Below are 14543 nucleotides of genomic sequence, written 5' to 3' on the forward strand. Positions count from 1 at the left end.
ATGTCCACAATCAATCAGTTCCTTACTACCATTTTGTAAATTGCAGATTTCCATATTGATTTTGGAATAAAACCTGCACATTTATACTATTTTTCTGTCTAAATCACCTCCGTATTCTAAATTGTGATGTTGCTGTCTACAGCCCTCCAGACAGCAGCCACTTTGATTCGTCAGGCAACCTCAGCCCAGTCAGCTCTCAGCTGAGCTCTGAGCCTGAAGAGCGCCGACATGTAGAGTCCTGCCACCCCAGTAAGCCTCGCCCTCCTCTCCAAAACCAGCCGTCCAACTGGAACAAGGAAGAAGAGGACGATGCTGAAAAGGACGTGCATGCACTGCCAGAGCCTGGTTCTAAGAAAGATTTAAAGGACTCTTCAGACATCCTTCCTAAACCAACCTTGGACAACTGCGATAACAAGAGACAGACAAATGGGTATGTGGGTCTTGCATTGTCATTTTTAAAAACATTCAAAGTAATTGAGCTGGTAATCCTAACCAAAATATCCATCACTGTACACAGCATTTAGTTTGTGAGATACCAGTAGGAATTATTGGCTTTTAGTAACAAAGTAGTGACGACAACCTACCCAATAAATACTTGTTGAAAAGATGACCTTTCCAGAGGCAAACCCAAACCCTTTACAGCTATGACTTTTCTAGATGTCCTTTCATCTTTCAGACAGCCAATATATCTGGCAACATTGTCTTCAATGAGTTTTGCTGGATGGGATTGCTGGATCTGTATTAAGACTACATAGTGTCCAAAACGATGCTCAAACTGGGCTAAATTGAGACCAGTTCAGCCAGAATAAAAACAGCCAAATTTTCAGGGATTATTTTTAAACTAAATATATGACTGGCTGACCAGATTTAGCCAAGAAGACATTTAATTTTATGTTGATTGATTTCGGTCTTGTCTATGTGTCCAAAAGCTGATCTCTTCTTGGTCCTCAGTCTCTTCGTAGATGGCCCTCCACCCTGCTCTCCGTCCAAAGTTCGCTGGCTGAAAGCCTACAACAAAGTGAGAGTGAAACTGCACGAGGTAGGAAGACTCTTTCTCCTGTCTCTTTACGCTGCTCTTACACACTCACTACAAAAACATATTGCATGCCTTGCATACATTTTAGAATCAGTTCATTGTATTTAGTAGCGGTTCAACCCTAGAGAGCACAAGAAATACAAAACAGCCAAATCCCAAACACAGATACAGACACATTGACATTTCCTGTTCCCCCCTCTCTCTCTCTCCACTTTCCTTCATGTAATGATGCTTTCTCTCCCTCTTTACTGCTCTGGGTTGGTTGAGTTTCAAGTCATGCCACAGCAATTTGCACCAATTTTGCGCTCCTTAAGGATTTCTGCTTTGATCTGGGAAACTCCTTTTCTTCACTGGCTTCTTCAAATCTAGCTATGACTTCTGCTGTTGCAGAAAGGTTTTAGTTCCAAGATATGGTACTGCAAGTTAAAAAGATTCATTATTATAGTACCAAACACCTGAGGGTGGTTTGCGGTCGACTGGGGTCTGAGTACTGCAAATGTCATTTCTGGCCTGTTTGTCATTTTGCCTCAAATCACTGTATGCTAAGAAGTACATTTTAGGCTGTGCAGAGACATAAACCCTGGAGAATATAACTGCAGCAATAAAATCTATTTTTGAATAAAGCAACTAATAGGGAATATAGTTTTGTACATATCAAATCAGACTTTAGACTAAGGACGACATTGTAGCCTCGTAATTTTTCTGCAAGTACACACACACACACACACACACACACACACACACACACAGAAAATATTTTTATCACAGGCATAGGCTTAATTAGTATGATATATTTCTAGTTTATGTTCACTATAAGAAATGCTTTAACTTGTGAAAATGAATGTATTGTAATTACATTTTCCTTGCATTTAATTTCTAACTAAGTGTCTTTTAGTTCTACTGCACATCGGGTGACTTTGTTAGATTAGTTAGAAAAGTTAGTTATTACCAGTGATTCTCATAATAACTCAGGTAAACTAAACATAAGTTGGAAACAGCTGTTGTCTAAACACTCTGAGCTTTTGCTTTGTAATATTCATATTGTTTTCACTTTGTGACCTAAAAGCATGTGAACACAGTGAATGTGGCTGCTTTACAATGACAATTTGACTATTTTTATTTATAGATTACATGAAAAATCAATGTAGTTAAAACATACATAGAAAACAACCTGCTTAGATTTAGAAAGCCCATGTTGCTCCGATGCATCCATCAGTGTATGAATGTGCGTGCATGGTAGATAGAAAGCACTTGCATAGAAAGGTGCTTGTATGAATGGGTCTGAATGGTTGAATGAGGCAAGTTATGGAAAGTGCTTTGAGTGCTCAGAGTAGAATCGCGCTATATAGGAACCAGTCTGTTTACCATTCACTTACCAGTTAATGAAGCCTGAAAATTTGATGAGCACCTGAAGTGATAATCATCTCAATTTGTTTGTGTTTGCATTCATGCTTTAAGCTGCTCTCTACGTCCTGCAACTTCTAGTATGTAATGAGAGAATCCGTGAGGCTGTGTGATCTTAATAAATTGGTTGATCGGGCAGCAAGACTAAATAAACGTTAACACAGTCCATATATCATTAAGTGCTCTACAATAGGAAGAGTGCAAAATATGAACAATGGTATCAGGAAATATGTGGCTGAGATGAAGATGTGTCCTACCCTACAGAAGGCTGTGGTCCATGGATATGCCCCCCTGCCCCAGCAACAAACCAGTCATACTGAACAATGTTACAGGCAGTGTAAGACTGCCCTTCAGACCCCTTCATGTTTGTCACACATATTCAGGGTTCTTTTCCATTTCTGGTGCTGGCAATACCAGTCAAGCTCCAAGGTGCTGGGCAGTGAACACGGGGCTAACTACACGACATCAAATTCAAATTCAAAATTCAAATCATCAGGCCCTCAGGCCACCTTCTTGGACTACCTGTGCCACTACCAGTAGTGACACTGACCCTCAAAACTAGTGAAAAACAGACAGAAAAGATGAGAAGGGGAACAATGTCCACCTGCAAAATCATTTCTGTTCTGGGAGTTGTCTCATCGTTGCCCCTCTACTGCTGGTGTTGTTAATTTTATAAAAACAGATCAACACTTCCCTCTGCTACTTGCTCAGATCAACGTCCCACAAATGTATTTGATTTGTTGTTATACTCTCAGACGTGTTAAAAAGTGTTCCTGTAATTTTTTTGACAGTATAGCAATCAGTCCATTGTCCCTCCTTTATACTAATGAATAAATGCATGTTCTATATACATGTGGACTCTACAGCACAGTCTTAACCCTAACAGTTAGTTTGTGGTGTCCATAGTTTTGTCCCTAGATGGAAAATAAGTATCTACACTCACAAACAGTCACAACTGAGATCTGCTTTTGTGTTCATTGTTCTTTGGGTTATTTCACATTCTCATTTCTGATTTGTTTCTTGGGCCTCTGAAATGCCACAAGCTTAGTTCACTTTGGCTTAATGCGGGGGTGCGAGTGGGTTCACGGCCCCGTGCTGAGAGGAGAGCCCTTGAGCAAAACACAGAATCCCAGTTAACTTACTGACCTACCTGGCAGGAGGCTGACAGAAGTGAGAAGTTTCCATCAGGAGCCATTAAGTTTATGTTAAATTATCTCATCTCCCATCTGTGACTCTGTCTCCTTAAACAATAAAGCTCATCAGCGCTCGTTCATGAATCAAATCTGTCTTTTGACGGCACTTCTTAGGAGGTAAATTTGGGACCTTACACAAAGTGGCTGCTTTGTTAAGTGAGTTCAGTGCGACATTGAACTATTACAACTACAGGTGCGTGTTTACTTGGAATTAGTGGTTCTAGTTGGCATTGAAAGTTAAAGAGCTATTGAAAATGTCAGAAAAAGAACAAGAAATGGTTCATGGTTCCATTTAGTTCTTCGTTTAGTGCCCCGCTGCATGAATTTCTCTTTGAACTGACATGTTTGTGGCTCACAGTCACCTCGAGTGCTTTCTATCTGAAGAAACCTTCAATTTGTCCTCATAGATTAGAGGTCCTTTGCCACTTTTGTAATATTTCTTTGAATCATGGGTTTGTTTTAGTCTTTTCCCCCCCCTTTTTTCCTCTCTTCACCTTCTTCTGATGCCAGCAGCAGACATTTTAGTCATAACTAGTTTTTAAATTCCATTGTTATGTTTCTTATCTTATGAATTTAGATTAATGACCCACCTAGTGCCAGTTTTAAACTAGATTCAGCTAGCATGGGAATGACACCCTACAATATTATATTAGGTTTAATGTGGAGGTTGTTACTGTCACAGGGTTTCAATGATACATTATTCAGGTTACTGAATAGGTTAAATTCAGTTTTATTCATATATATTCATACTCTTAGTTTGCAATAACATCAGTCAACTGTGGGTACTTTAGACTCTGAGGCAAAAACTTAAAAATATCACAGGGAGAAATCCAACAACACCTGACAATACTGGAGAGAACTAATTCCCTTTTAACATGAGGACACCTCCAACAGAGCCAGATTCAGGGAGGGCAGCCATCTGTCTCCATGGCTGAAGTGAGGGAAACGCAAACAAAGTAACGAAGAAACAAACTAAATATGTGCACATTGGAGCAGGTCGCTGCAGAACAGGAGCCGGGAGACTCAGAAGGAGAGAGCACAGAGGCAAGGCACACACTACAGGAAAAAAGACAAGTTCATTTTAAATTAATATATTTGAACACACGGTTCTAAATGACCTGTGGGCTCTAAGGTTAAACTAACACATTCTCACTCCTGACGCTCGGTCAAGAATTCCTTCTCCACATATTTTAGCCTTATTGTGATTTTTCTGACTCTACACACTAACGTACTATTTTATTTTAGATAAAGGCAAAAAAGCCTTCTCAGACATATCTGTTACATGTCTTATGTCAGTGTTGACACCATCATTTCACTTTTGTCTGTGCCTGTTTCAGATGTGAAGAACTATTGAACCGTATCAGACTACCTTAGACACTGAAAAGCGTGGCGCTCAATGCATTTCAGAATGAAAGCTCACCAAGAGAATAGGTGAGCTTAGGCTGATTCCACAGGAAAGAATTCTAGTCGCTAAAGGACCTGCCTTTCTTTCCACGTTTAGAAAGGAATCACAAATACACCTGAACTCTGAGAGGAACTTGGATAAAATGGTTGATGGGGTATTAAAGATATTAATGAACCTCTGTCATCTCGCCTTTTTGTATTTACTATAACATGAAGGATTTTAAAATCGATTTGGGATTGGCTGAAGGCTCTTCAGAGACCTAATAGAACCGAATTAGAATAGTCCAGCCTAAAGTTAACAATCCCTCAGTTGGATTAATATTTTTGTTCATAATTTTCTTCTTTCAGCATTTTAGAGATTTTAGGGCGGTTCCACGCATTTGTTTTTTTTCTGAGGTGCGACAAGTACTTAATCTATAAGTACACAAACAGTGTCAAAGCTCCAGTGGAAAAGCTTTGAAGGTATTAATATTCTCCTCCCTTTGTGAGATATATTTTTTGGGACCTGCTTTTCCAGTCGTCTGTTTCATTTGTGTTTGGTGCAAACAGAATAAAAGTTCTTAACCTCCTACTCCTTTGCTGCCTTTGCATGCCACTCCAGGACAGATCATAGAGAATAATTAGTTCATCCAGTCCCGAGCGGCTTATCAACAAGAGATCGTTTCTTTAAATGCCACCTTTGATCTTTTGCAAAACCGAGAGGAGAAAGCACATCAGATCCTTCACCTTTCGTGACCAATTACACAAGTATTGTGCTGCTAGTTGATGCTCATTAGCGTGTGTTCTTGGGAGTTCTGTTTGGAGATTAAATGTAGCTTCTAAATGTTCAGTTTTTAGCTAGAAATCCTGTTTGATATCGAAGAAAAGATTTGACGGCTGAACAAACTGCAATCAATTCTTTCACTGGTTATAGCAGCTAATAACTGTATCTCACTGTAAGGCAATATGTCAGAACACATCTATGATGTAATCTTATGCATCACAGATGTTGACCATCAAATCACCAGATATTATTGGAACTGTATTCTACATGACGAGAGGAGGAGCTGTCAGTTAGGATCATTGCTGTAAAAATACATATGTTGGTGGCACATCTCTATTCTGAGACCTCACCACTTTCACGTCCACACGTGGAAATCCAGAGGTGAGGGCATCAGTGGTACGACCCCAGAACAGACAGAGAAGACGTCAGTGACAAGAGATTTGACGTTGATTAAGTCAGAATAGGAAAGAAAAATGAGATGTTGGATGGAAATGGGATGCAAAGAGGCAGCATCAACTGTGCACAGAGCATCTTAGAAAATGAGAGTTGCCTCTGAATGCGTTGAAGGGTATTGGCTGAACCATCAGGTGCTAACGCTGAAAACAGAAATCTGCCAAAATTGTAGCCTTTTCCTAAACACTGCTAAGCTGCGTATATTTCCAGATGTAATTGCTGGTGTTAGTTCATTCGCCATGTCTCATTTTAGATACATTTACTTTATTATGTTACTCTTTGTAGTTGTGCATTGCTTGAATTTGGAGAGTACAGTGTTCCTAACTGATCGTGGGAAACTGTGCACATAGCAGAATTATGGCTGGCATTTTTCATGTTGACAGCTGCCACATTTTCTTCCGAGATGCTCTCAGTACTAAACACTTCTGTTTTCTGTCATGCACTCAAACAAAGAAGCCGGCAAAGAATTCATTTGTTATCAAATATTAATAATAAAATAGGACCCAGGTTGTGAAAATAAAGACTGCTAACCTTTGTTAGTGGAGTTGCACTCCATATTTTTACCTGCTTTGGTTCTTTGCCCCACAGTTTGGGAAATATTCAATGAAACCAACAATTTATCATCCATAAATATGTAATGGCTTCATAACACATGCAGTGGATCACTCCCTACTGACTGACTGTTGTTTGTCCCTTCTTTTCCACTGCAAAGCCCAGATAGTGACATGTCAAGGGGAAAGGTGGACATCTTTTTGACGGTTTTGACAAGTACACCATAAGGGTAGTAACAGTGCACTTCAGGTACTCATACTTATGTGTGTATATGTACTGTCAGTTACAATGTTGTTATTTAAAGTGGACTTATTGTGGTTTTTTTCATTTTCTGTCATAGTTAGGCGACCATCATCAATTTAAATAAGTACGTCAGTGTATGAAAAAGTCAATGCTGCAAATATTGGGATCCTGGTTTTTCTCTTTGTAAACTCTTATTATGGTGATTTCAGGTACGCAGCTCTGGCAGGTAGGCCTCACCGACCTGCTGTTCAAGCCTTATGTTTACAAGGGGCAGCCAATCAGAAGGGAGTTAGAAGAATAAAAAGTATAATACATCCTTTTAAATTCAGTTTGTAAAGCTGACTTTTCCAACAACACTTACTCCACCCATCCATCTTCATCAGGAAGCAACTTATCCACACTGATGTAAAACTTAATTGAGATATAGTTATATATTATAGTCATTTATTATCATTTGTACTTAGTGTGTGTAGTCTCAGATTAGAAATCTGTATCTCTGAAGATATCTGCAGGACACTGGACAGCAGTTATGCCATTAAGGACAAAAATAGTATTTTATCACTCTCGCAAGCATTGTAGCATGGCAACAATGTCGCATTTCTATGGAAACACAACCTTCCAACACTTGTTTATGATTAGGATGAATTTCTGCATGATGAAATAAATCAAGTTGAGCTTTTTTCAGCTCTTTGTTGACTTTATGACTCACGCCGGAACACAAACTGTCCATTAAAATTGTTAATCTGATTTTATTGATGATCTGGGAAAAATATGATCACAAGCGGATGTTTTCAACAGCATTATGCTGCACTCAGTACGTAATGAGTAGGGACAACATGCAAGATTAATATTCGGTTCTTTTTCTACAGAATCAAGTCGCCAGACAGCCAGCAGTATGTGCTGCAGCTCTGTATGTCAGAGAATCTCTAGTGTCAGATGCATCGACTGTAAATGCTTTTGCTGCATCGGTTTTGTTATGTATATTTTATTTCTGTCTAGGAAAATTTGATCATAAAGCCTTCATTTTTTTTGTAACAACTAGTAAACAAGAACCCAGGTTTGAGTAAAAGCTAAAACCAGCAGACTTGCAGGGAAAACATAAAGCCGGAACAAAGGCTTTTTCTCATTATGTCACACGTCCTCTTGCCGTTGACCTTGAAATCAATTTCATTGCACCATCTTGAAGAATGTTTCAATTTTTAAAATGCATCCAGAGGAGAGGGGACCAAGGAGAGAGGAGGTTTGCCAGGAGTGCTGTGGTCGAGGTTTAACAAGGGTTTTTATCCTCGACGTAAAAATGTGACCTGCTGTACAGTTGAATGATACAAACCACGACAGGGAGGAGGCGCCACAAATATGTGTTAATAAATTGTTTATGTGATAAAATTAAGCTGTAGGCAGTAACAAAGCAGAGGGCAGATGATGCTGCTTTGTTCATGTTTAACCACTTTAAAACAATCTGACACAGACTTTGTCACGGCTGCCGAGGCGAGCCGTGTGGAATAAATGAGGATCCAAGCGCAGGCAGTCGTAGAGGAGTGAAGGTGATTTAATGAACACAAAAGAATGTGGACAAACAGCAAACGGGGCTCGAACTAAACTAAACTGGGAAACAACTAAACTACAGAGCACAAACCTGAATGAAAATGAGCAGAGGAGGATGACGATGAACGGCAGGGAGAAGACACGGTGGAAACACAGACTGACACAGAGTAATACAGACTGACACGGAGGAACACAGACGAACCGGCAACAGGCAGGAGAACACACAGGGCTTAAATACACACACCAGTAATCAGGGGATGCGAGACAGGAGGGCAACACAGCTGGGAGGAATCTGGGCTGACGGGACAGGGGAAACGTAAACTGATCACACTCACATATGACACGGACCTTCACAATAAAACAGGAAACTCAGATACATGGAACCAGACAAGACATTGAACTAAACAGACAGATTCACAAACAGATGGGGAGACACCATAGACAGACAGATACAGACGCAGACTCAGAGGCAGATCGAAAATAACACAGAACTTAAACAATCATCATCTAGAAAACGATAACAAACTAAAAGCGCTGGGTCACCGACCCAGGACCATGACAGTACCCCCCCCTCAAGGGCTGGCACCAGACAGCCCAGCAGAAACGAAAAAATGGACCAAAACAAAACAGAAAACAACCCGACCAGGGCGGGCGGAGGGGGCCCAGGACGGAGGGACAGAGTCCAAAAAGGCCCAGATGGTCAAGTTCAGGAAGCCGACCATGCGAATGGCAACGGGGCAGGTCCGGATGCCGGCCACGTAGTAGGCAGTGGCGTGGAAACAGTTCTGGGGGCCGACTGTGCGGACGGCAACGGCGGCGTGGAAACAGTTCTGGGGCCGACCGTGCGTACGGCAACGGTGGCGTGGAAACAGTTCTGGGGGCCGACCGTGCGGACGGCAACGGCGGCGTGGAAACAGTTCTGGGGGCCGACCGTGCGGACGGCAACGGCGGCGTGGAAACAGTTCTGGGGGCCGACCGTGCGGACGGCAACGGCGGCGTGGAAACAAGTCCGGAGGCCGGCCACGTGGAAGGCAGTGGCGGCGTTCAGGAGGGCGTCCACGGTGGCGGAGATGCCCAACAGGCAGCCAGGCAGATGACCGACGATGTGGAGGTGGTAGTAGGGGACCTGAAGGCTGCGTGGCCCCTGCAGCCCCAGGTGAAGCGGAGGCTGGACCAGACGAAGCGGAGGCTGAAGCCGGGCCAGGCGACGCTGCTGATGAGGAGGCTGAAGCCGGACCAGACGAGGATGAAGACGCAGAGGCTGGACCAGACGAGGCTGAAGCAGAAGCGGAGGCTGGACCAGACGAGGCTGCTGATGAGGATGCTGAAGCTGGACCAGGCAAAGCAGCTGATGAGGATGCTGAAGCTGGACCAGGCAAAGCAGCTGATGAGGATGCTGAAGCTGGACCAGGCAAAGCAGCTGATGAGGAAGCTGAAGAGGAGGCCACTGCAGGTGATGCGGAGGCTGGACCAGGCGAGGATGAAGACACGGAGGCTGGACCAGGCGAGGATGAAGCAGTGGCTGGACCAGGCGAGGATGAAGCAGTGGCTGGACCAGGCGAGGATGAAGCAGTGGCTGGACCAGGTGAAGCGGATGAAGCCGAAGCATGCGCTGGACCAGGCGACGCTGAGGATGCTGAATCCGGACCAGGCGACGGCGTGGAGGATGCAGCAGAGGCCGGGCCAGGCAACGGCGTGGAGGATGCAGACGGAGGCGCTGCAGCAGGTGGCGGCATGGATGAAACTGCTGCTGCAAGCGTGGATGAGGCTGCTGGTGGAGCAGCTGGTGGCTGGACGGGCTCCTCGGGCCCCCCAGCTGACGAGGAAGGAGGCTGGACGGGCTCCTCGGGCCCCCCAGCTAACGAGGCAGAAGGCTGGACGGGCTCCTCGGGCCCCCCAGCAAAAACAGTCTCAGAACCAGCAGGTGCGGAGACCTCTGGCAGGAACGCAACAGAACCAGCAGGTGCGGAGACCTCTGGCAGGAACGCAACAGAACCAGCAGGTGCGGAGACCTCTGGCAGGAACGCAACAGGACCAGCAGGCGCGGAGGCCTCTGGCAGGAACGCAACAGGACCAGCAGGCGCGGAGGCCTCTGGCAGGAACGCAACAGGACCAGCAGGCACACGGGCCTCTGGCAGGAACGCAACAGGACCAGCAGGCACACGGGCCTCTGGCAGGAACGCAACAGGACCAGCAGGCACACGGGCCTCTGGCAGGGACAGAACAGGACCAGCAGGCACACGGGCCTCTGGCAGGGACAGAACAGGACCAGCAGGCACACGGGCCTCTGGCAAACACATAGCGGCCTGCAGCTGCGCAGAGCATTGACCCTGCTCAGGCAGCGACAGCTCTGTGCAGTCCTCAGGTGGCTTCTTAAACTCCAGGGGTCCAGAGTCTAATGGGGGCTGAAACCCAGCCTCTGGGGAGGCCCTGGAGTGCATCTCAGTCTCAGAACTGGCCAGCCTTTGAGGAATGTTGACATTGTTCTTGGGTTTGTCTCTCTGCTTAGAACAAACGGATGAAACCCAGTTCCTTTTAGATTGATTTGACTGGGCTTGTTGTACCGGAGTAGCAAGTGACACAGGGTGCAGGGCTAGTGGCTGCTGAACAGGAGGCTGAACTGAGGGTGACTGAAACAATGCTTGAGGCCGGGCGGCTAACTGAGCTTGAGGCCGGGCGGCTAACTGAGCTTGAGGCCGGGCGGCTAACTGAGCTTCCGGTTGCAGTTCAAAAGAATAAACAGTCCTGGTATTATCAGAGCTGGTGTTAATTGTCTCTGGGATATATGCCACAGTTTTAGCAGACCCTGGGTTAGCTGACATGGGTTTAATAGGTTCAGAAGAACAACAGCCCTTTGCTTTCGCTGAAGTCTTAAAAATGCCAACCTGGGAGAGATCAGTTATCACGAAGGTAGGTAAGCTTTGTGAATTAGCTCCCACTGACACACCCCGAACAACCCCAGAAGAAAAAGTCTTACAGTTCAGATTGGAGCCGTTATCCTTTTTACTCACCACAGTCGGCCGCTCTGATATCCTGGGGTCCGACTGTGGCGAGGGGCGTCGACGGCGTGAGTGCCGTTTCCCATTTGAAGGCTGGACCGACGGGCCGGGCAGGACACTCTCCGTCGGGTCAGGGAGTGAAGCATGAGTTGCAGAGTGGGTGGTAGCAGGGGGGAGAAGATGAAGCTCGTTCAGAACGAAATTCTGTGTGAGTGGGTGAAGTGAGCTGAGCAACCAGGGGAGACCAGAAACTAAGCGCTGTAGCCGAACAGCTATGCCTTGGCGGAATTCTCTCCCCTCATGCTCGAGCCATAAGTTAATTAATCTGTCCACCGAGTAAATAATGTCCTCCCGGAGCTCCTCGGGCGGGTTGACTGCTGCTGGGTCCATAGTGGCCGGTTCGTACTGTCACGGCTGCCGAGGCGAGCCGTGTGGAATAAATGAGGATCCAAGCGCAGGCAGTCGTAGAGGAGTGAAGGTGATTTAATGAACACAAAAGAATGTGGACAAACAGCAAACGGGGCTCGAACTAAACTAAACTGGGAAACAACTAAACTACAGAGCACAAACCTGAATGAAAACGAGCAGAGGAGGATGACGATGAACGGCAGGGAGAAGACACGGTGGAAACACAGACTGACACAGAGTAATACAGACTGACACGGAGGAACACAGACTGACACGGAGGAACACAGACGAACCGGCAACAGGCAGGAGAACACACAGGGCTTAAATACACACACCAGTAATCAGGGGATGCGAGACAGGAGGGCAACACAGCTGGGAGGAATCTGGGCTGACGGGACAGGGGAAACGTAAACTGATCACACTCACATATGACACGGACCTTCACAATAAAACAGGAAACTCAGATACATGGAACCAGACAAGACATTGAACTAAACAGACAGATTCACAAACAGATGGGGAGACACCATAGACAGACAGATACAGACGCAGACTCAGAGGCAGATCGAAAATAACACAGAACTTAAACAATCATCATCTAGAAAACGATAACAAACTAAAAGCGCTGGGTCACCGACCCAGGACCATGACAGACTTTCATCAATATGCAAAAAACTGATATAAAATATCAATATTTGTGGATGCAGATGCATAATGCAATATATATCTATATATATATATATCTAGATATATCTAGATATATATATATAGATATATATATCTATATATATATATATATATATATATATATATATATATATATATATATATATAGAGAGAGATAGATAGATAGCTGCAGCAGTACGAGTGTGTTTGTGTGATTACATGTGAGCAAAGATGAGAAATTCTGACTCGAGAAATGTAATAAATCACTTGTGTGCGTTTTAGACAATTATATCTATATATATATATATATATGATATATATAAGATAATATAATATATATTATATATATATATCTATATATATATTATATATATATAGATTTATATTATATTATATATAGATATTATCTATATAATATTATATATATTATATATAGATTTATATTATATGATTATTAGATAGAGACAGAAGTATTTATAGTATTTAAAACAATACCACTGATACATTATTCACATGTGACGCCTCATTGACTGCAGTTAAGGAAACGTCTTTGCATCTACGGCTTTTTTCTGTTGGCATATTTCATACTTTGCTGCGATGAACCACATGACATTTTGGCAGAACAATCTGAGTAACAGAACAACTAACATGTAACTGCTGGTGAATATCAGAGGGGAACATGCTTCCCAGTACAGTTAAGTGTAGCTGTGAATTGTCATGTTGGGGAAAACTGAGCTCAGACTCGCCTTCAGCAAACACAAACATTTGGATACATTTTAACTTAATGAAGGAAGATCTTCATCTTAATCATGTAATATGCAGTTTAAGGGATGGCACCAAAGTCTGGCATGCTAAATAATTATACTGCATTAAAAATAAAAGCGTTGCCGAGACGAAGATTATATATTTATGTAACTTCTATAACTATAAAGTCAAATAGTGGCTTTTCTCTTTTCTTTTTGTTTTTTTCTCTCTTCAATTTAAAGAAGACGATGAGGAGTCTTTTCATGCCCGTCACTTTTCTCCTGCCACGTTTGATCAGCTCTGTGGATTGGTGTTGATGGATGTGGCTCCAGCTGTATGTTGCACACAGACTGTCGTCGGGAGAAAGATGACAGTGCTGTGATTCACTGGGATGCTTCAAACAGCACTGTGCTCCTGCTTATCTGATCAGAACCTCTTGTTAAGCCTATTTTGTTAGTTTAGTTTTTTAATTGTTATTTTTGTCTGTCAGACAAAATTATATGACACAACTGTGTCTTCATGTATGCAGATGTCACAGCAGCAGAGTTTACAGGTCATGGATCTTTGACGGTGTTTGCTGTTTTTACCTGAATTTAACAGTTTATTAGACGAAAGCGGTAAAGTTTGGGGAACTAAAACATATGCAACAAATTCTAATCTCTGGGTGAAAAATATTGTCGTTTCCTCCTATAAAGCTGCCATCAGCAGAAATTTATACAAGATGCCCTTTGCTGCCTGTGCCGTGATGAACCAGTCGTGGCAATATTGTATGCCAAGAGATAATTGGCCTGCAGTTTATGTCTGGTGTGGAAGCTTGTTTCACTTTATCTCATAATTATAATTTTCCCTTGCAGTGCAGGGTCGGGCCTGAAAAACTAGGGTTAGTTTGGAGAAAAGACCATGGTTTAAGTTAAAATGTGTCTCTTCATGTTGAAACAAGAATTCTACTCCATGCATGTAAATATGATGCCAAGAGCTCACAAGTGTGTACATGTAACAACTAGGAACGACTAACACCAAAGGACACATAATGCTGTGTATATGCCAAAATAGCAAGACCTCACTTTGCTGCAATACAGTAATATTACACATCAACATAACTGTGATGCATTTCAATAACAAAACTGCAATAT

At 43.4% G+C, this 14543-nt stretch overlaps 1 protein-coding gene across 1 annotated transcript in view; it reads left to right on the forward strand.

Annotated features, from left to right (window-relative positions):
* unc13ba (unc-13 homolog Ba (C. elegans)) overlaps positions 1-14543 on the forward strand; it is a 182796-nt gene that overhangs the window by 67417 nt on the left and 100836 nt on the right. Inside the window, exons 10-11 of the mRNA XM_026186060.1 lie at positions 143-430; positions 952-1039. Of these exons, the coding sequence (XP_026041845.1) occupies positions 143-430; positions 952-1039 (376 nt within the window). The remainder of the gene's footprint in view (positions 1-142; positions 431-951; positions 1040-14543) is intronic.

The sequence above is a fragment of the Astatotilapia calliptera genome, chromosome 12, assembly GCF_900246225.1.
Source record: "Astatotilapia calliptera chromosome 12, fAstCal1.2, whole genome shotgun sequence".
NCBI lineage: Eukaryota > Metazoa > Chordata > Actinopteri > Cichliformes > Cichlidae > Astatotilapia > Astatotilapia calliptera.